The sequence below is a fragment of the Oncorhynchus gorbuscha genome, linkage group LG23, assembly GCF_021184085.1.
Source record: "Oncorhynchus gorbuscha isolate QuinsamMale2020 ecotype Even-year linkage group LG23, OgorEven_v1.0, whole genome shotgun sequence".
Lineage (NCBI taxonomy): Eukaryota > Metazoa > Chordata > Actinopteri > Salmoniformes > Salmonidae > Oncorhynchus > Oncorhynchus gorbuscha.
The window spans coordinates 17791364-17814063 of NC_060195.1; the positions used below are offsets into that span (position 1 = coordinate 17791364).

At 46.7% G+C, this 22700-nt stretch overlaps 1 protein-coding gene across 4 annotated transcripts in view; it reads right to left on the bottom strand.

Moving 5' to 3' along the window:
- The window catches only part of LOC124011079 (glutamate receptor 1-like), a 212587-nt gene that overhangs the window by 19111 nt on the left and 170776 nt on the right, over nucleotides 1–22700 (bottom strand). For all 4 annotated transcript variants that reach the window (XM_046324069.1, XM_046324066.1, XM_046324067.1 and 1 more), the window contains exons 12-13: nucleotides 8830–9028; nucleotides 8434–8681 (exon numbers count right to left, since the gene is read on the bottom strand). In XM_046324069.1, the coding sequence (XP_046180025.1) occupies nucleotides 8434–8681; nucleotides 8830–9028 (447 nt within the window). The remainder of the gene's footprint in view (nucleotides 1–8433; nucleotides 8682–8829; nucleotides 9029–22700) is intronic.

A 22700-nucleotide genomic window follows, 5' to 3' on the forward strand; every position in this document is an offset into this window, starting at 1 on the left:
AGAAAGAGACAGAGAGAGAGAGAGGGAAAGAGACAGAGAGAAAGAGACAGAGAGAGAAAGAGAGGGAAAGAGAGAGAGAGAAAGAGACAGAGAGAGAGAGAGAGAGAGAGAGAGAGAGAGAGAGAGAGAGAGAGAGAGAGAGAGAGAGAGAGAGAGAGAGAGAGAGAGAGAGAGAGAGAAAGAGAGTTTGAGTTTTAAATGCTCTTTATTGGGTCTGGGGGCCCACCACACAATAAATACTCATACAAAACCACAGTTACACATCAATTAAAAACACAACTCCAATTCCTCCTCCACAGTAACGACACACAACAGCCTCTGATTACCCCATATACTCAAAACCAATCGATATTGTTGACAAGTTTATAATAGGCAAACTCAACCCTTAGTCTCGCTGCCAACATTCCCTCCAGCATTCCCACCACATCCACAGACCCCTGTCCCCGAATGCTGTTCTTTCGAGTCTTCCATATCGCTCATTTTGCTGCCCCTAACACAAAATTAAGCAACACAACTACACCCTTTTGACTGAACCTGTACTTTGGCCCAAATATATACAGTTGGGAAGAGAAAGGAGTCGCAGACCTCATCGACGACCTTCCTCAGTAAGCGAGATGATCGGATCCCCGCTCTTTCTCCCAGCTCCTCCAACGATCTGCTCCTGCTCCGCATCAGATGACCCAGCTTGGTACACCCCACACCTAGCAGGCATGAACGCAGGCTAGCTGAACCCAAAACACGGGACTGGATGGCAGTGTTGTGAAAAAGAGGCTCTTCAAAAAGCCACATCCCTGGTGGCGTGCAGGCCTTACGGGACTTGACAAAGACTCTCCAAGCCTGCATAACAGACTCATAAAATGGAGTCAGGCCAGTCAAATCACCCCCCTCCAGCTTTAAGAGGAAAAGATGCCTGTCTAAGCCCAAACAACCCGCTCTCCTCATCAATATGTAGGCTGTTTCAACCCAGCTAGAACAGTCTCTGTACAACAATCTCTGGGCTGCTTGGAGCCGGAAAGCCGTGATCCTAGATGAAATGTCCACCAGGCCTTGCCCACCCTCGTGCAGTGGCAGGTACAGGGCTGCAGCTTTAATCCAGTGTTGTCCAGACCAGAAGAAATTGACAAGGGTTCTCTGAAGCTCTTGTATCAGACCCTTTAGTGGCTGTAAAATCATTAGTCTGTGCCACAGGGTAGAAGCAGCGAGATTATTAGCTACCAGGACCCGTCCCCTATAAGACAGCTGGGGCAACACCCATTTCCACCTTGACAGTCTGGCACACACCTTCTCCACTACACCCTCCCAGTTCTTTTTCTGAAAGACATTGGAGCCTAGAAAAGCCCCCAAAGTCTTCATCCCATCTCTGCCCCACTGAAGCCCCCCTGGTAACCGTGGAGTGGACCCCATCTGAAGCTGACCTGCCCACAGCGCTTCACTCTTTGCCCAATTGACTCTAGCTGAGGAGGCCCCCTCATACACCTTTAAAGTGTTTGAGAGAACCTTAACATCCTCACCCCCTGTAATAAAAACTATCACGTCATCTGCATACGCAGACAGTGCTATCGTGGGACCCTTCATTACACCTGGCACAGATAAACCAGTAAGCTTCGCTCTTGAAAAACAAAGCATTGGTTCAATTCCCAGACTATATAACTGCCCTGAAATTGGGCATCCCTACCATCCCCTTTGGACAGGGATGGGGCAACTCAAACCACCTCCCACCTTCACCATACACGAGGCTCCAGCATACAGTAAATTCATTCCAGACAAAAAAACATCCCCAAACCCAAAGGCTTTCATTGTTTTAAACAAGTACTGATGGTCCACACGATCAAAAGCCTTCTCCTGATCTAACGAAAGTAAACCCACATTTACATCAGACAGTTTACAAATGTCTAAAACATCTCTTATCATAAACAAGTTGTCAACAATAGAGCGATCAGGTACACAGTAGGACTGGTCCTTGTGGACCAACAATCCCAGATACTCTTTCAACCTGTTTGAGAGACATTTAGAAACCATTTTGTATTCTGCGCACAGCAAAGCAACAGGTCTCCAATTTTTTATGAGAGCCAAATCCCCCTTTTTTGGCAACAGTGAAAGCACCGCACGTTGACAAGATACAGGAAGAAAACCCTAATGAAAAGATTCACACAGCACTTCATAAAAATCCTCCCCAATAGACCCCCAAAAGTGCTTATAAAACTCAGATGGTAAACCATCGATGCCAGGGGCTCGGCCTGTTGAGAGCTGCATAACTGCTGTGGACAGCTCCTGCAGTGTAATGTCAGAGTCCAATGCGACTCTCTGCTCAGGTCCCAATTGAGCAAGACCATGTAACAACTGTTCAGTACACAGAGAGTCACAATCCTCTGCCTTATAAAGGGACGAGTAAAAATCCACGGCATGTGTCGTGGAAGATTCAGAATTTGTTGGTAACATTTGTACTATGTTTTATATTCATCAAATGTGTGTAAGTTCATTCTCATCAGAATGGTATTTTTGTATAATACTGTGGCGAGGTTGTAGTTATCTGTTCTATGTCAAAACTAAGTTGCATGGGCCGCGGAGAGGGGAGAGGTCAAAGTGTCATCATGTGTAAACATATCTTTTACTCCCTACCTTTTTCTAGTGGGGGAAAGAAGGGTGGCAGTGTCTGGAATCATTCTATGCTCCCTCTAATGTTGTTTCTATCTTAACCTATAGCCTCATTCTCCTCTCCGTGAGTTTGTCCAGGAGGTTGTATTTTGAGTTGGTTGTATCTAAATGACAATTTGATATATGCCTGTTGATATGGAGGATTGGTTTATGGTTCTGGGGTTTGGGAAAGGAGACAAAGCTAAACGATGAATTATGTCTATGCTGTCTGACTATGTGTGATCTTTGCTATAAAGGATCCCATTTTGCCATTGTGGGGGGACTCTCAACTTTTCATTAGAGATACTGAACTGTTGAAAGTCAAAATGCTATAGAGCTTATATAATTCAAGATGGACTTTTATAAACTCTGACTTGTGTGTGTGGTTTGCTCCCATGATTTGGTAAATAGAGGAAATTTCCACGACACATGTTGACGCATTTCAATATCATTTGTGGTCACCTTCCCATCAGGGAGACGAAGGCAGACCATCTGTTTATGTTGAAATGTCAACTGTCCTAGGTATAAAAAAAAGCACTAGGAGCATCCATATCCTTGAGGGAAGCGAAACGAGACCTAATCAAGGCACCCTTCACTCTTTCATGCAGAAACGACCTCAGTTCATGTCTCTTGTCCTGTAAGTTCATGACTAGTCCAGGGTCGTTCTGAGTGAGCAGCTTCAATTCAGTAGACCATACGATCAACCAGACACTGTTCTTTAAGAAGTACACCATACTCAACCATACGATCTACCAGACACTCTTCTTTAAGAAGTACACCATGCTCAACCATACGATCAACCTGACACTCTTCTTTAAGAAGTACACCATGCTCAACCATACGATCTACCAGACACTCTTCTTTAAGAAGTACACCATGCTCAACCATACGATCTACCAGACACTCTTCTTTAAGAAGTACGCCATGCTCAACCATACGATCTACCAGACACTCTTCTTTAAGAAGTACACCATGTTCAACCATACGATCTACCAGACACTCTTCTTTAAGAAGTACACCATGTTCAACCATACGATCTACCAGACACTCTTCTTTAAGAAGTACACCATGTTCAACCATACGATCTACCAGACACTCTTCTTTAAGAAGTACACCATGCTCAACCATACGATCTACCAGACACTCTTCTTTAAGAAGTACACTATGCTCAACCATACGATCTACCAGACACTCTTCTTTAAGAAGTACACCATACTCAACCATACGATCTACCAGACGCTCTTCTTTAAGAAGTACACCATGTTCAACCATACGATCTACCAGACACTCTTCTTTAAGAAGTACACCATGTTCAACCATACGATCTACCAGACACTCTTCTTTAAGAAATACACCATACTCAACCATACGATCTACCAGACACTCTTCTTTAAGAAGTACACCATGTTCAACCATACGATCAACCAGACACTCTTCTTTAAGAAGTACACCATACTCAACCATACGATCTACCAGACACTATTCTTTAAGAAGTACACCATGTTCAACCATACGATCAACCAGACACTCTTCTTTAAGAAGTACACCATACTCAACCATACGATCTACCAGACACTCTTCTTTAAGAAGTACACCATGCTCAACCATACGATCTACCAGACACTCTTCTTTAAGAAGTACACCATGCTCAACCATACGATCTACCAGACACTCTTCTTTAAGAAGTACACCATGCTCAACCATACGATCTACCAGACACTCTTCTTTAAGAAGTACACCATGCTCAACCATACGATCTACCAGACACTCTTCTTTAAGAAATACCACCACAGCTTTATTCATCCGAGATGCATAAGCAATATTCTCATAGCCCACCTTCTCTCCTACGGCGACCAGAAACTCCTCAACGGTGACAACAGCTTCAGTAACACATCTAAAGCCATGCCGAAGTGACAGGGATGGCATCCCCATTCGGGCTACCATCCCCGCCAAAATCAGGGTAATTTCGATACGAAAAACAAAATACTTAATTCTACCACAACAAAAACAATAATGTTAATCATGCACCAAAACAAAATGCCACCAAGAAATAGCAAACCGAAAGAAAGTTGAATATCTAACTCTCCACAACACACACACTCCTTCACTCAAACAATTCCCAGCATGCACCAATCACTCCCAGCATGCAGAGAGAGAGAGAGAGAGAGAGTGAGAGAGAGAGAGAAGAGAGAACAGAGGAGAACAGAGAAAGAGGAGAACAGAGGAGAGAGAGAACAGAGGAGAACAGAGGGGAGAGAACAGAGGAGAACATAGAAAGAGGAGAACAGAGGAGAGAGAACAGAGGAGAACACAGAAAAAGGAGAACAGAGGAGAGAGAACAGAGGAGAACACAGAAAGAGGAGAACAGATGAGAGAGAACAGAGGAGAACACAGAAAGAGGAGAACAGATGAGAGAGAACAGAGAAGAACACAGAAAGAGGAGAACAGAGGAGAGAGAACAGAGAAGAACACAGAAAGAGGAGAACAGAGGAGAGAGAACAGAGGAGAACACAGAAAGAGGAGAACAGATGAGAGAGAACAGAGGAGAGAGAACAGAGGAGAGAGGAGAACACAGAAAGAGGAGAACAGAGGAGAGAGAACAGAGGAGAACACAGAAAGAGGAGAACAGAGGAGAGAGAACAGAGGAGAGAGAACAGAGGAGAGAGGAGAAAGAGGAGAACAGAGAAAGAGGAGAACAGAGGAGAGAGGAGAGAGGAGAACACAGAAAGAGGAGAACAGAGGAGAGAGAACAGAGGAGAACACAGAAAGAGGAGAACAGATGAGAGAGGAGAACACAGAAAGAGGAGAACAGAGGAGAGAGGAGAACACAGAAAGAGGAGAACAGAGGAGAGAGAACAGAGGAGAACACAGAAAGAGGAGAACAGATGAGAGAGAACAGAGAGAGAACAGAGGAGAGAGGAGAACACAGAAAGAGGAGAACAGAGGAGAGAGAACAGAGGAGAGAGAACAGAGGAGAGAGGAGAAAGAGGAGAACAGAGAAAGAGGAGAACAGAGGAGAGAGGAGAAAGAGGAGAACACAGAAAGAGGAGAACAGAGGAGAGAGAACAGAGGAGAACACAGAAAGAGGAGAACAGATGAGAGAGGATAACACAGAAAGAAGAGAACAGAGGAGATAGGAGAACACAGAAAGAGGAGAACAGAGGAGAGAGAACAGAGGATAACACAGAAAGAGGAGAACAGATGAGAGAGGAGAACACAGAAAGAGGAGAACAGAGGAGAGAGGAGAACACAGAAAGAGGAGAACAGAGGAGAGAGGAGAAAGAGGAGAAGAGAGAAAGAGGAGAACAGAGGAGAAAGAGGAGAAGAGAGAAAGGAGAACAGAGAAAGAGGAGAACATAGGAGAAAGAGGAGAAGAGAGAAAGAGAAGCACAGAGACAGAGGAGAACAGAGGAGAAAGGAGAAAGAGGAGAACGGAGAAAGAGGAGAACAGAGAAAGAGGAGAACAGAGGAGAGAGAACAGAGGAGAACACAGAAAGAGGAGAACAGATGAGAGAGGATAACACAGAAAGAAGAGAACAGAGGAGATAGGAGAACACAGAAAGAGGAGAACAGAGGAGAGAGAACAGAGGATAACACAGAAAGAGGAGAACAGATGAGAGAGGAGAACACAGAAAGAGGAGAACAGAGGAGAGAGGAGAACACAGAAAGAGGAGAACAGAGGAGAGAGGAGAAAGAGGAGAAGAGAGAAAGAGGAGAACAGAGGAGAAAGAGGAGAAGAGAGAAAGGAGAACAGAGAAAGAGGAGAACATAGGAGAAAGAGGAGAAGAGAGAAAGAGAAGCACAGAGACAGAGGAGAACAGAGGAGAAAGGAGAAAGAGGAGAACGGAGAAAGAGGAGAACAGAGAAAGAGGAGAACAGAAGAGAAAAGAAGAGAGTCAAGGAGAGAGGAGTAAAGGAGAGGAGAACGAGTGTTTCTGAAGGAGGGAGGAAAGAAAGTGGGGGTCAGATTTCCACAGACCACTTCTGTAAAGAGTCCTGTCAGCCTGACCAAGGCCCAAGAGGTGGATGTCAAGGGCTTAGCAGGGCTTCAGCTCTCACAGACACAGTGATATACTGCTCTGTAGGAGTCATAGAGGTTACACACAGAGATATACTGCTCTGCAGGAGTCATAGAGGTTACACACACAGAGATATACTGCTCTGCAGGAGTCATAGAGGTTACACAGACACAGAGATATACTGATCTGCAGGAGTCATAGAGGTTACACAGACACAGAGATATACTGCTCTGTAGGAGTCATAGAGGTTACACAGACACAGAGATATACTGATCTGCAGGAGTCATAGAGGTTACACAGACACAGAGATATACTGCTCTGTAGGAGTCATAGAGGTTACACAGACACAGAGATATACTGATCTGCAGGAGTCATAGAGGTTACACAGACACAGAGATATACTGATCTGCAGGAGTCATAGAGGTTACACAGACACAGAGATATACTGATCTGCAGGAGTCATAGAGGTTACACAGACACAGAGATATACTGCTCTGCAGGAGTCATAGAGGTTACACACACAGAGATATACTGCTCTGCAGGAGTCATAGAGGTTACACAGACACAGAGATATACTGATCTGCAGGAGTCATAGAGGTTACACAGACACAGAGATATACTGATCTGCAGGAGTCATAGAGGTTACACAGACACAGAGATATACTGATCTGCAGGAGTCATAGAGGTTACACACACACAGAGATATACTGCTCTGCAGGAGTCACACACAGAGATATACTGCTCTGCAGGAGTCATAGAGGTTACACAGACACAGAGATATACTGCTCTGCAGGAGTCATAGAGGTTACACACACACAGAGATATACTGATCTGCAGGAGTCATAGAGGTTACACAGACACAGAGATATACTGATCTGCAGGAGTCATAGAGGTTACACACAGAGATATACTGATCTGCAGGAGTCAGGTTACACACACACAGAGATATACTGATCTGCAGGAGTCATAGAGGTTACACAGACACAGAGATATACTGCTCTGCAGGAGTCATAGAGGTTACACACACAGAGATATACTGATCTGCAGTCATAGAGTCATACTGATCTGCAGGAGTCATAGAGGTTACACACACACAGAGATATACTGATCTGCAGGAGTCATAGAGGTTACACAGACACAGAGATATACTGCTCTGTAGGAGTCATAGAGGTTACACAGACACAGAGATATACTGCTCTGCAGGAGTCATAGAGGTTACACAGACACAGAGATATACTGATCTGCAGGAGTCATAGAGGTTACACAGACACAGAGATATACTGCTCTGCAGGAGTCATAGAGGTTACACAGACACAGAGATATACTGATCTGCAGGAGTCATAGAGGTTACACAGACACAGAGATATACTGCTCTGCAGGAGTCAGAGGTTACACAGACACAGAGATATACTGATCTGCAGGAGTCATAGAGGTTACACAGACACAGAGATATACTGCTCTGCAGGAGTCATAGAGGTTACACAAATTGCCATTGTGAAAATATAAAGACACCTCTTAACATTAGGTCATACATGCTGCTTATGACACAAAACAGTGTGTCAAGTGTTTGATGTTTATAGTGTCTGCATCTCAAACGGCACCCTATTCCCTACATAGCTCACTACTTTTGACCAGCACCTTGTGGAACTTGGTCAAAAGTAATGCACAATATAGGGAAAAGGGATGTATCTAGTATCTCCATACAAAACAATCTGCATGCAGAAAAATCTGTTTGAGCCATTCCAGGCTCTGAGGCAGAGGTGCAGTTACACGTTATTACCTGAGGGGGGAGCCCTTGGGCGTGGCGATACCATATCCTTTAGAGTCCAGGTTCCCCCCCACCTTCATGGTGTCACAGGGTTTCCTCTGCTCGATGTACTCGTTCATGGTGGACTCTAACAGGTAGGCGTACTTCCCTTTAGACTTCCTGACCCTCATCACTCCCTCGTCTGTGGTCTTCACAAACACTGAGGGGTCGGCCGACTTCATGTATGACCACATCTTCTCAAACACCGCGATCTTAGACCGCTGGGGAGAGAGGAGGGGTTAGCATTGTGTGTGCGTGGGTGTGTGTGTGTGCGTGGGGTGTGTGTGTGAGTAAACTGTGTGTGTGAGTAAACTGCATGTACATGCCAGTCAAACAGGTGTGTGTCTATAAGTAAACCACAGGTCTCACCCTGAAGAACTCCTTGGTGGAACCAGCATCCAGAGTTCCGTAGGCGATCTCAGTCTGTTTAGCCAGGTCCTCAGCACTCTCTATGGGGGACACCATCCTCTCCACGGTGAGGAAAGCAGCCAGGTTGGCCGTGTAGGACGAGATGATGATGAGAGTGAAGAACCACCACACGCCCCCCACTATCCGCCCTGACAGAGACCTAGAGGGAGAAACAACCAGGTTGGCCGTGTAGGACAAGATGATGACGAGAGTGAAGAACCACCACACGCCCCCCACTATCCGCCCTAACAGAGACCTAGAGGGAGAAACAACCAGGTTGGCCGTGTAGGACAAGATGATGACGAGAGTGAAGAACCACCACACGCCCCCCACTATCCGCCCTGACAGAGACCTAGAGGGAGAAACAACCAGGTTGGCCGTGTAGGACAAGATGATGACGAGAGTGAAGAACCACCACACGCCCCCCACTATCCGCCCTGACAGAGACCTAGAGGGAGAAACAACCAGGTTGGCCGTGTAGGACAAGATGATGACGAGAGTGAAGAACCACCACACGCCCCCCACTATCCGCCCTGACAGAGACCTAGAGGGAGAAACAACCAGGTTGGCCGTGTAGGACAAGATGATGACGAGAGTGAAGAACCACCACACGCCCCCACTATCCGCCCTGACAGAGACCTAGAGGGAGAAACAACCAGGTTGGCCGTGTAGGACGAGATGATGACGAGAGTGAAGAACCACCACACGCCCCCCACTATCCGCCCTGACAGAGACCTAGAGGGAGAAACAACCAGGTTGGCCGTGTAGGACAAGATGATGACGAGAGTGAAGAACCACCACACGCCCCCCACTATCCGCCCTAACAGAGACCTAGAGGGAGAAACAGCCAGAGACAGGAGTTTGAGACATGCCTACAGACACCTACGTACATACCTACACACACAACCCCTAGGATATGTCCAGCTACACCTAAAGGGGGAAATATATAACGGCGACTAACCCATTCCGTACAAATCTGAGCAACCGCGGCACTCAACCGAGGCTGCAATGAAAACAAATGGGACTGTAGCAACTGTGTTGGTATCAACATCTGCGGTGTGAACTAGGTTTCTATTCAAGTGTTGATTGACATGTTAATGGTCCAATAGTATTGGAGAAAAGTAGAAAAAACTGACCCCACCGACGCTGTACGTTAAATTGTGACGTGTCATGACGTAACGTACACCACACATTATGCACCTCCTTCTGTGTGGTACAGCCTCTCTGCAACAGGTGTAGCGCTTCTCTCACAGTTTAAAAACAAGAAAGGGAAAGGGACAGGGAAATGGGTAGGGGGTAAGGGTAAGGAGAAAGGTTAAGGGGTAAGGGTAAGGAGAAAGGTTAATGGGTAGGGGGTAAGGGTAAGGAGAAAGGTTAAGGGGTAAGGGTAAGGAGAAAGGTTAAGGGGTAGGGGGTAAGGGTAAGGAGAAAGGTTAAGGGTAAGGAGAAAGGTTAAGGGGTAGGGGGTAAGGGTAAGGAGAAAGGTTAAGGGGTAGGGGGTAAGGGTAAGGAGAAAGGTTAAGGGGTAGGGGGTAAGGGTAAGGAGAAAGGTTAAGGGGTAAAGGTAAGGAGAAAGGTTAAGGGGTAAGGGTAAGAGGAAAGGGTAAGGAGTAAGGGGGAAGGGTAAGGAGAAAGGGTAAGGGTTAGGGGGAAGGGGTAAGCAGAAAGGGGAAGGGGTAAAGGGTAGGGGTAAGGAGAAAGGGTAAGGGGGAAGGGTAAGGGGTAAGGAGAAAAGGTAAGGGGAAGGGGAAGGAGAAAGGGGAATGGGTAAGGGTAAAGGGTAAGGGGTAAGGAGAAAGGTTAAGGGGTAAGCAGAAAGGGGAAGGGGTAAAGGGTAAGGGTATGGGGTAGGGGTAAGGAGAAAGGGGAAGGGGTAAGGGTAAGGAGAAAGGTTAAGGGGTTAGGGTAAGGAGAAAGGTTAAGGGGTAGGGGGTAAAGGTAAGGAGAAAGGTTAAGGGGTAAGGGTAAGGAGAAAGGGTAAGGAGTAAGGGGGAAGGGTAAGCAGAAAGGGGAAGGGGTAAGGGGTAAAGGGTAGGGGTAAGGAGAAAGGGTAAGGGGTAAGGAGAAAAGGTAAGGGGAAGGGGAAGGAGAAAGGGGAATGGGTAAGGGTAAAGGGGAAGGGGTAAGGAGAAAGGCTAAGGGGTAAGCAGAAAGGGGAAGGGGTAAAGGGTAAGGGTATGGGGTAGGGGTAAGGAGAAAGGGGAAGGGTAAGGGGGAAGGAGAATGGGTAAGGGGTAAGGAGAAAGGGTAAGGGTAAGGGGGAAGGGGTAGGGTTAAGGGGGAAGAGTAAGGGGTAGGGGGAAGGGTAAGGGGGAAGGAGAAAGGGGAAAGGGGTAAGGGTAACGGGTAGGGGTAAGGGAAGGGTAAGGGGGAAGGGTAAGGGGTAAGGAGAAAGGGGAAGGGGTAAGGAGAAATGGGTAAGGGTAAGGGGGAAGGGATAGGGGTAAGGAGAAAGGGTAAGGGGGAAGGGTAAGGGATAGGGTAAGGGATAGGGGTAAGGGATAGGGGTAAGGGAGAAGGGGGAAGGAGAAAGGGGAAGGGGTAAGGAGAAAGGGGTAAGGAGTAAGGGGAAGAAATAAGGGTAAGGAGTAAGGGGTAAGGGATAGGGGTAAGGAGAAAGGATAAGGGGGAAGGGTAAGGGGTAGGGTTAAGGGGTAGGGGGAAGGGGGAAGTGTAAGGTGGAAGGGTAAGGGGGAAGGGTAAGGAGAAAGGGGAAGGGGTAAGGAGAAAGGGGTAATGGGTAATGGGGAAGGGTAAGGAGAAAGGGGAAGGAGTAAGGGAAAGGGTAAGGAGAAAGAGTAAGAGTGAAGGGTAAGGGGGAAGTGTAAAGGGGTAAAGGGTAAGGGGGAACGGTAAGGGGTAGGGGTAAGGGGTAGAGTTAAGGGAAGGGTAAGGGGGAAGGGGTCAGGGGGAAGGGTAAGGGGTAGGGGGAAGGGTAAGGGGTAAGGGGGAAGGGAAGGGTAAGGGGTAGGGGGAAGGGTTAAGGTAATGGGTAGGGGTAAGTGGGAAGGGGTAAGGGGGAAGGGTAAGGGGTAAGGGGGAGGGGTAAGTGGGAAGGGTAAGGGGTAAGGGGGAGGGGGAAGGGTAAGGGGTAGGGGAAGGGGTAAGGATAAGGGGGAAGGGGTAAGGTAAGGGGGAAGGGGTAAGGTAAGGGGTAGGGGTAAGTGGGAAGGGTAAGGGGTAAGGGTAAGGGGTAAGTGGAAGGGGGAAGGGGGAGGGGTAAGGAGAAAGGGGTAAGGGATAGGGGTAAGGAGAAAGGGTAAGGGGGAAGGGATAAGGGTAAGGAGTAAGGGGTAAGGGATAGGGGTAAGGGAGAAGGGGGAAGGAGAAAGGGGAAGGGGTAAGGAGAAAGGGGTAAGGAGTAAGGGGAAGGGATAAGGGTAAGGAGTAAGGGGTAAGGGATAGGGGTAAGGAGAAAGGATAAGGGGGAAGGGTAAGGGTAAGGGTAGGAGGTAGGGTTAAGGGGTAGGGGGAAGGGGGAAGTGTAAGGTGGAAGGGTAAGGGGGAAGGGTAAGGAGAAAGGGAAAGGGGAAGGAGTAAGGGGAAAGGGTAAGGAGAAAGAGTAAGAGGGAAGGGTAAGGGGGAAGTGTAAAGGGGTAAAGGGTAAGGGGGAACGGTAAGGGGTAGGGGTAAGGGGTAGAGTTAAGGGAAGGGTAAGGGGGAAGGCGCAGGAGTCAGGGGTAAGGGAAGGGTAAGGGGTAGGGGTAAGGATAAGGGGGAAGGGGTAGGGGTAAGGGTAAGTGGGAAGGGGTAAGGGGGAAGGGTAAGGGGTAAGGGGGAGGGGTAAGGGAAGGGGTAGGAGTAAGGGGTAGGGGTAAGGGGTAGGGGTAAGGGGTGGGGTAAGGGGGTAAGGGGGATACCTAGTCTAATGTACAACTGAATGCATCACTGCAAGCCATCATGACTCTCAGAAGCCGCGATAGCTGCTGTTTACTTCTGACGATAACTTTATCGCCACCCTAAAAACACGATTCAAATTCGACACAAACCTTCAAATAGGTATGTAATGACACATTATACAAACTCTTTATAGTGTTTTATTTACATTTTAGAGGAGATAAGTTGGACAGATCGGGTGAAAAACGGCTTCTCCCCCCCTTTCACTATCCGCACTAGAGTTCGCTTCCCCACCTGCCATTTTTAAAAAGACCAGACGGAGCTCATTGCCTTCTTCAATCATGCAGAGACGAGCAGCATGAAGGTCTCGTCATAGTTTTTTTCTGGAAAGGGAATAAATTGTGCTTTACAATGGTATTGATATTACAGCTGACCTGGAAGTATTGTGGGGTTTTTTTGGAAGCTAAAATAAGGTCAATTGTACGGAACAGAGTGATGTCAGTTAAAGGTAAACCCATCTGTATAACTCTCCGTTAGGATCTCATTCACTTGCATCTATCTACATTATAACAAACCAAAGCTTTTCACATGACTCTGACTTATCTAGCATCACATGACAGTATGCATCCTCCACCCCAACTACCTACAGTACAGCAGTCTCTGTCTGTGTCCCATCCTCAGACACCATGCTGTGTCCCAAATAGCACCATATTCCCTTCACAGTGCACTACTTTTGACCAGGGCCCCTATATAGGGAATAAGGTGCCGTTTGGGATACACCCCTGCCTCTACTGTAATGTCATCAAGACTCTGGGAGAGCTGTGTTAAATGTGCTGAGACAAGATAACTGAGCATCACAAAGGAACTACACCAGATTCACCTCACCTTAAGGAAGCTGCCAGTGTGTTTCACGGAGCCACACACATTCATTGGTGGTGATTGATAACAGGAGGAGGAGGAGGCCACTTAGTCACAGCTTTTTAAAAACAAATTACTGATTTGTCGGAAGCCAAATTCCCCTAGGACCTTTCTGTGTCTCGGGAAGTGTCCCAAAGTGTCTTTATGGTGCACTGCGTCTGACCAGGGCCATGTGATAGGCCATATAGGGAACAGGGTAGCACACAGGCTGTAGCTCTGTCTCTCTGCCCCAGGAGAACACAACTGAGCACTAACGATTAACTGTATCTCTGTTACGTACCATTCTCTTCTCTGGCACGTCAGGCTCAGAGAGAGTACAGGACAGAGAGAGATAGAGAGCTTTTACGTGATCAACAATAAGCTGAAGATAAAACACAAAACGGTTCCAGGGTATAGTCTTTAGTGAAGTAGAACATTAAAAGGAAGATTGAACAAGAAAACAAGAGGGAAATTATTTAGGATGAGAGAAGATAGGAGGATGATGAAAAAGTTACAAGGCCTGAGAAGAGACGGAAAGAGAGTATGGGTGAAAGAGAAGGGAGGGAAAGAGAAGAGGGAAAGAGAAGAGAGGAAAAGAGAAGAGAGGGAAAGAGAATATAGTGAAAGAGAAGAGAGAAAGAGAAGAGAGGGAAAGAGAAGAGAGGGAAAGATAATATAATGAAAGAGAAGAGGGAAAGAGAGGGGTAAGAGTGACAGCGAAGAGAGTGAAAGAGAGGGGTAAGAGTGACAGAGAAGAGAGGGAAAGAGAAGAGAGGGAAGGAGAAGAGAGGCAAAGATAGGAGTAAGAGTGACAGAGAAGAGAGGGAAAGAGAGGGGTAAGAGTGACAGAGAAGAGAGGGAAAGAGAATAGAGGGAAAGAGAGGTGTAAGAGTGACAGCGAAGAGAGGGAAAGAGAGGGGTAAGAGTCACAGAGAATAGAGGGATAGAGAGGGGTAAGAGTGACAGCGAAGAGAGTGAAAGAGAGGGGTAAGAGTGAAAGAGAAGAGAGGGAAAGAGAGGGGTAAGAGTGACAGAGAAGAGAGGGAAAGAGAAGAGAGGGAAGGAGAAGAGAGGCAAAGATAGGAGTAAGAGTGACAGAGAAGAGAGGGAAAGAGAGGGGTAAGAGTGAAAGAGAAGAGAGGGAAAGAGAAGAGAGGGAAAGAGAAGGGTAAGAGTGACAGAGAAGAGAGGGAAAGAGAGGGGTAAGAGTGAAAGAGAAGAGAGGGAAAGAGAGGGGTAAGAGTGACAGAGAAGAGAGGGAAAGATAAGAGAGGGAAGGAGAAGAGAGGCAAAGATAGGAGTAAGAGTGACAGAGAAGATAGGGAAAGAGAAGAGAGGGAAAGAGAATATAGTGAAAGAGAAGAGAGGGAAAGAGAAGAGGGAAAGATAAGAGGGAAAGAGAAGAGAGGGAAATAGAAGAGAGGGAAAGATAATATAGTGAAAGAAAAGAGGGAAAGAGAAGAGAGGAAAAGAGAAGAGAGGGAAAGAGAAGAGAGTGAAAGAGAAGAGAGGGAAAGAGAAGAGAGTGAAAGAAAAGAGAGAGAAAGAGAGGGGTAAGAGTGAAAGAGAAGAGAGGGAAAGAGAGATGGGTAAGAGTGACAGAGAAGAGAGGGAAAGAGAGGGGTAAGAGTGACAGAGAAGAGAGGGAAAGAGAAGAGAGGGAAAGAGAGGGGTAGGAGTGACATAGAAGAGAGGGAAAGAGAAGGGTAAGAGTGAAAGAGAAGAGAGGGAAAGAGAGGGGTAAGAGTGAAAGAGAAGAGAGGGAAAGAGAGGGGTAAGAGTGACAGCGAAGAGAGTGAAAGAGAGGGGTAAGAGTGAAAGAGAAGAGAGGGAAAGAGAGGAGAGGGAAGGAGAAGAGAGGCACAGATAGGAGTAAGAGTGACAGAGAAGAGAGGGAAAGAGAGGGGTAAGAGTGACAGAGAAGAGAGGGAAAGAGAAGAGAGGGGAAGAGAGGGGTAAGAGTGACAGAGAAGAGAGGGAAAGAGAGGGGTAAGAGTCACAGAGAATAGAGGGATAGAGAGGGGTAAAAGTGAAAGAGAAGAGAGGGAAAGAGAGGGGTAAGAGTGACAGAGAAGAGAGGGAAAGAGAAGAGAGGGAAGGAGAAGAGATGCAAAGAGAGGGGTAAGAGTGAAAGAGAAGAGAGGGAAAGAGAAGAGAGGGAAAGAGAAGGGTAAGAGTGACAGAGAAGAGAGGGAAATAGAGGGGTAAGAGTGAAAGAGAAGAGAGGGAAAGAGAGGGGTAAGAGTGACAGAGAAGAGAGGGAAAGAGAAGAGAGGGAAGGAGAAGAGAGGCAAAGAGAGGAGTAAGAGTGACAGAGAAGAGAGGGAAAGAGAGGGGTAAGAGTGACAGAGAAGAGAGGGAAAGAGAGGGGTAAGAGTGACAGAGAAGAGACGGAAAGAGAGGGGTAAAAATGAAAGAGGAGAGAGGGAAAGAGAAGAGAGGGAAAGAGAGGGGTAAGAGTGACAGAGAAGAGAGGGAAAGAGAAGAGAGGGAAAGAGAGGGGTAAGAGTGACAGAGAAGAGAGGGAAAGAGAGGGGTAAGAGTGAAAGAGAAGAGAGGGAAAGAGAAGAGAGGGAAAGAGAGGGGTAAGAGTGACAGAGAAGAGAGGGAAAGAGAAGAGAGGGAAGGAGAAGAGAGGCAAAGAGAGGGGTAAGAGTGAAAGAGAAGAGAGGGAAAGAGAAGAGAGGGAAAGAGAGGGGTAAGAGTGACAGAGAAGAGAGGGAAAGAGAAGAGAGGGAAGGAGAAGAGAGGCAAAGAGAGGGGTAAGAGTGAAAGAGAAGAGAGGGAAAGAGAAGAGAGGGAAAGAGAGGGGTAAGAGTGCTCCCATCCCCTGCTTCTCTTCTCTCACTCTCTTTTTATTTTATATTTAACCTTTATTTAATTAGGCAAGTTAGTTAAGAACAAATTATTATTTACAATGATGGCCTACCCCCGCCAAACCCTCCCTTAACCCGGACAACGCTGGGCCAGTTGTGCGACGCCCTATGGGACTCCCGATCACAGCTAGCTGTGGTACAACCCAGGATCAAACCAGGGTCTGTAGTCACTCGGGAGCCCTCCTAGCTCTCTGTCCCTCTCTCTCCCTACCCCTCACACCCTCCCGTCTCTCTCCCTCACTCTCGCTCTCTCTCTCCCTTCTCACTATCTCTTTTCTCTCTCCCTCTATCTCATCATCTCTTTCTCACTCTTATCTACGAACAGTCTAATTAGTACTAATCAATCGTCACCAACATATAAACCCCATACTGTACAGCAGGGGTTCTCAAAGTGGGGTCCAAGGTCCTGAATGGGGTCTGCTGCAAGATCTCAAATCAGAAAATACACTGAACAAAAATAGAAATGCAACATACAATTTTACTGGGTTACACTTCATATAAGGAAATCAGTCAATTTAAATAAATAAATTAGGACCTAATCTATGGATTTCACATGACTGGGAATAGAGACATGCATTAGTTGATCACAGATTTTTTTTAAAGGTTGTGGATCAGAAAACCAGTCAGTATCTGGTGTGAACACCGTTTGCCTCATACAATCCCCCCCCCCATTTTTTTCACTGTAATTTAAGGCAAAATGTGTAGAATTGCATGATATCAGCTTTAAAGCTGCAACAACAAACATGTCTTTGCCCCATGACAAAATGTGTAGAATTGCAGGAAATGTGTTTCTCTCCGATGCCAAGAGGCGAGCCTTTTAAACGTTCATTCCCTGGGCCCAAGACTTGGATCGTCCAGCCACGCACTGCAGAAATCATACTAAAACTCCTTGTAGGCTATTTTTAAATGGCACTGGAGTCGTGTTCTGATTAGAAATGGGTCACTGATAAAATGTTCTATCACAAAAGTGGTCCCCAGTCCCAAAACGTTTGAAAACCTCATACAGTACAGAGCTGCAGTGAACATCAGTGAAACACTATGGAGGCTGCTTACAGTACCAGGGGTTTAGAGCAGTGCTGTCCTTTCTCTACCCCATTAAGACAATGATTCATGACTTATTCACAACTATTGATTACTGCTGAACATGATATTAAATGGTTATGTTAAGTTAACATGGAACAGGTATGGGATGCTTGTGTGCATTAGAGTGAAGGTCTGTGTGTCAGAAAAGGAGCAGGTCCAGGCGTGCTCACAGCAGCCAAACAAAACCATAGCCCTCTCTAATCATCCTCTACCCATGCTCTAACCATCCTCTAACCATCCTCTAACCATGCTCTAACCATCCTCTAACCATCCTCTAACCATCCTCTAACCATCCTCTACCCATGCTCTAACCATCTTCTAACCATCCTCTAACCATCCTCTAACCATCCTCTAACCATCCTCTAACCATCTTCTAACCATCCTCTAACCATCCTCTAATCATCCTCTAACCATGCTCTAACCATCTTCTAACCATCCTCTAACCATCCTCTAACCATCTTCTAACTATCCTCTAACCATCCTCTAATCATCCTCTAACCATGCTCTAACCATCCTCTAATCATCCTCTAACCATCTTCTAACCATCCTCTAATCATCCTCTAATCATCCTCCTAACCATCCTCTAATCATCCTCTAACCATCCTCTAACCATGCTCTAACCATCTTCTAACCATCCTCTAATCATCCTCTAACCATCTTCTAACCATCCTCTAATCATCCTCTAACCATCTTCTAACCATCCTCTAACCATCTTCTAACCATCCTCTAATCATCCTCTAACCATCTTCTAACCATCCTCTAATCATCCTCTAATCATCCTCTAACCATCCTCTAACCATCTTCTAACCATCCTCTAACCATCCTCTAATCATCTTCTAACCATCCTCTAACCATCCTCTAACCATCTTCTAATCATCCTCTACCCATCTTCTAACCATCCTCTAACCATCTTCTAACCATCCTCTAATCATCCTCTAATCATCCTCTAATCATCCTCTAACCATCCTCTAACCATCTTCTAACCATCCTCTAACCATCCTCTAACCATCTTCTAATCATCCTCTACCCATGCTCTAACCATCTTCTAACCATCCTCTAACCATCTTCTAACCATCCTCTAACCATCCTCTAACCATCTTCTAATCATCCCCTACCCATGCTCTAACCATCTTCTAACCATCCTCTAACCATCTTCTAACCATCCTCTAACCATCTTCTAATCATCCTCTACCCATGCTCTAACCATCTTCTAACCATCCTCTAACCATCCTCTAACCATCCTCTAACCATCCTCTAATCATCCTCTAACCATGCTCTAACCATCTTCTAACCATCCTCTAATCATCCTCTAATCATCCTCCTAACCATCCTCTAATCATCTAATCATCCTAACCATCCTCTAACCATCCTCTAATCATCCTCTAACCATGCTCTAACCATCTTCTAACCATCCTCTAATCATCCTCTAATCATCCTCTAACCATCCTCTAATCATCCAAATCAAATCAAATCAAATTTTATTTGTCACATACACATGGTTAGCAGATGTTAATGCGAGTGTAGCGAAATGCTTGTGCTTCTAGTTCCGACAATGCAGTGATAACCAACAAGTAATCTAACTAACAATTCCAAAACTACTGTCTTATACACAGTGTAAGGGGATAAGGAACATGTACATAAGGATATATGAATGAGTGATGGTACAGAGCAGCATACAGTAGATGGTATCGAGTACAGTATATACATATGAGATGAGTGTGTAGACAAAGTAAACAAAGTGACATAGTTAAAGTGGCTAGTGATACATGTGTTACATAAATATGCAGTCGATGATGTAGAGTACAGTATATACATATGCATATGAGATTAATAATGTAGGGTAAGTAACATTATATAAGGTAGCATTGTTTAAAGTGGCTAGTGATATATTTATATCATTTCCCATCAATTCCCATTATTAAAATGGCTGGAGTTGGGTCAGTGTCAATGACAGTGTGTTGGCAGCAGCCACTCAGTGTTAGTGGTGGCTGTTTAACAGTCTGATGGCCTTGAGATAGAAGCTGTTTTTCAGTCTCTCGGTCCCAGCTTTGATGCACCTGTACTGACCTCGCCTTCTGGATGATAGCGGGGTGAACAGGCAGTGGTTCGGGTGGTTGATGTCCTTGATGATCTTTATGGCCTTCCTGTAACAACGGGTGGTGTAGGTGTCCTGGAGGGCAGGTAGTTTGCCCCCGGTGATGCGTTGTGCAGTCCTCACTACCCTCTGGAGAGCCTTACGGTTGAGGGCGGAGCATTTGTCGTACCAGGCGGTGATACAGCCCGCCAGGATGCTCTCGATTGTGCATCTGTAGAAGTTTGTGAGTGCTTTTGGTGACAAGCCGAATTTCTTCAGCCTCCTGAGGTTGAATAGGCGCTGCTGCGCCTTCTTCACGACGCTGTCAGTGTGAGTGGACCAATTCAGTTTGTCTGTGATGTGTATGCCGAGGAACTTAAAACTAGCTACCCTCTCCACTACTGTTCCATCGATGTGGATAGGGGGTGTTCCCTCTGCTGTTTCCTGAAGTCCACAATCATCTCCTTAGTTTTGTTGACGTTGAGTGTGAGGTTATTTTCCTGACACCACACTCCGAGGGCCCTCACCTCCTCCCTGTAGGCCGTCTCGTCGTTGTTGGTAATCAAGCCTACCACTGTTGTGTCGTCCGCAAACTTGATGATTGAGTTGGAGGCGTGCGTGGCCACGCAGCCGTGGGTGAACAGGGAGTACAGGAGAGGGCTCAGAACGCACCCTTGTGGGGCCCCCGTGTTGAGGATCAGCGGGGAGGAGATGTTGTTGCCTACCCTCACCACCTGGGGGCGGCCCGTCAGGAAGTCCAGTACCCAGTTGCACAGGGCGGGGTCGAGACCCAGGGTCTCGAGCTTGATGACGAGCTTGGAGGGTACTATGGTGTTGAATGCCGAGCTGTAGTCGATGAACAGCATTCTCACATAGGTATTCCTCTTGTCCAGGTGGGTTAGGGCAGTGTGCAGTGTGGTTGAGATTGCATCGTCTGTGGACCTATTTGGGCGGTAAGCAAATTGGAGTGGGTCTAGGGTGTCAGGTAGGGTGGAGGTGATATGGTCCTTGACTAGTCTCTCAAAGCACTTCATGATGACGGAAGTGAGTGCTACGGGGCGGTAGTCGTTTAGCTCAGTTACCTTAGCTTTCTTGGGAACAGGAACAATGGTGGCCCTCTTGAAGCATGTGGGAACAGCAGACTGGTATAGGGATTGATTGAATATGTCCGTAAACACACCGGCCAGCTGGTCTGCGCATGCTCTGAGGGCGCGGCTGGGGATGCCGTCTGGGCCTGCAGCCTTGCGAGGGTTAACACGTTTAAATGTCTTACTCACCTCGGCTGCAGTGAAGGAGAGACCGCATGTTTCCGTTGCAGGCCGTGTCAGTGGCACTGTATTGTCCTCAAAGCGGGCAAAAAAGTTATTTAGTCTCTAACCTCTATCCTCTAACCATTCTCTAATCATCCTCTAATCATCCTCTAACCATCCTCTAATCATCCTCTAACTATCTTCTAACCATCCTCTGACCATCCTCTAATCATCCTCTAACCATCCTCTAACCATTCTCTAATCATCCTCTAACCATCCTCTAATCATCCTCTAACTATCTTCTAACCATCCTCTAACCATCCTCTAACCATCCTCTAATCATCCTCTAATCTCCCCAGCTCTGAGTCGATCTAGTGTAGCAAACTGAACTGCTAAACTCCCCATAAAATCCCCCTTCTATTCCATATGCTAATTAGCATGACTAATGGCATCAGTGAGTGTAAAGAATGAGTCTGTAATGACCACATTACAATGGATTAGGATTTACACTGCTGAAAATGAGGGACAAAAGCAGGCTGAATAATGCTCTGATTCCAGACCAGTCAGAAATGAGAAGAAAAAGACGTACAGGCTTTTCTGTTTTTTTGGATCTGAATAAATTAGATAGATGTGTGTGTGTTCTCGAAATGCCACGTCGCCTCTAATGATGCAGTCGGACCTCTCTCTCTCTCTCTTATAAAAGGTCAGTATTTTCATGCAGTAGAGAATGATTGAATTATGTTAATAATGTTTACAGCCTAGGGCAGCGTTTCCCAACCCTGGTCTTCCAGTGTCCCAACAGTACAGCTGTATCGTAACCCTGGTCTTCCAGTGTCCCAACAGTACAGCTGTATCGTAACCCTGGTCTTCCAGTGTCCCAACAGTACAGCTGCATCGTAACCCTGGTCTTCCAGTGTCCCAACAGTACAGCTGCATCGTAACCCTGGTCTTCCAGTGACCCAACAGTACAGCTGTATCGTAACCCTGGTCTTCCAGTGTCCCAACAGTACAGCTGCATCGTAACCCTGGTCTTCCAGTGTCCCAACAGTACAGCTGCATCGTAACCCTGGTCTTCCAGTGTCCCAACAGTACAGCTGTATCGTAACCCTGGTCTTCCAGTGTCCCAACAGTACAGCTGCATCGTAACCCTGGTCTTCCAGTGTCCCAACAGTACAGCTGCATCGTAACCCTGGTCTTCCAGTGTCCCAACAGTACAGCTGCATCGTAACCCTGGTCTTCCAGTGTCCCAACAGTACAGCTGCATCGTAACCCTGGTCTTCCAGTGTCCCAACAGTACAGCTGCATCGTAACCCTGGTCTTCCAGTGTCCCAACAGTACAGCTGTATCGTAACCCTGGTCTTCCAGTGTCCCAACAGTACAGCTGCATCGTAACCCTGGTCTTCCAGTGTCCCAACAGTACAGCTGCATCTTAACCCTGGTCTTCCAGTGTCCCAACAGTACAGCTGCATCGTAACCCTGGTCTTCCAGTGTTCCAACAGTACAGCTGCATCGTAACCCTGGTCTTCCAGTGTCCCAACAGTACAGCTGCATCGTAACCCTGGTCTTCCAGTGTCCCAACAGTACAGCTGCATCGTAACCCTGGTCTTCCAGTGTCCCAACAGTACAGCTGTATCGTAACCCTGGTCTTCCAGTGTCCCAACAGTACAGCTGCATCGTAACCCTGGTCTTCCAGTGTCCCAACAGTACAGCTGCATCGTAACCCTGGTCTTCCAGTGTCCCAACAGTACAGCTGCATCTTAACCCTGGTCTTCCAGTGTCCCAACAGTACAGCTGCATCGTAACCCTGGTCTTCCA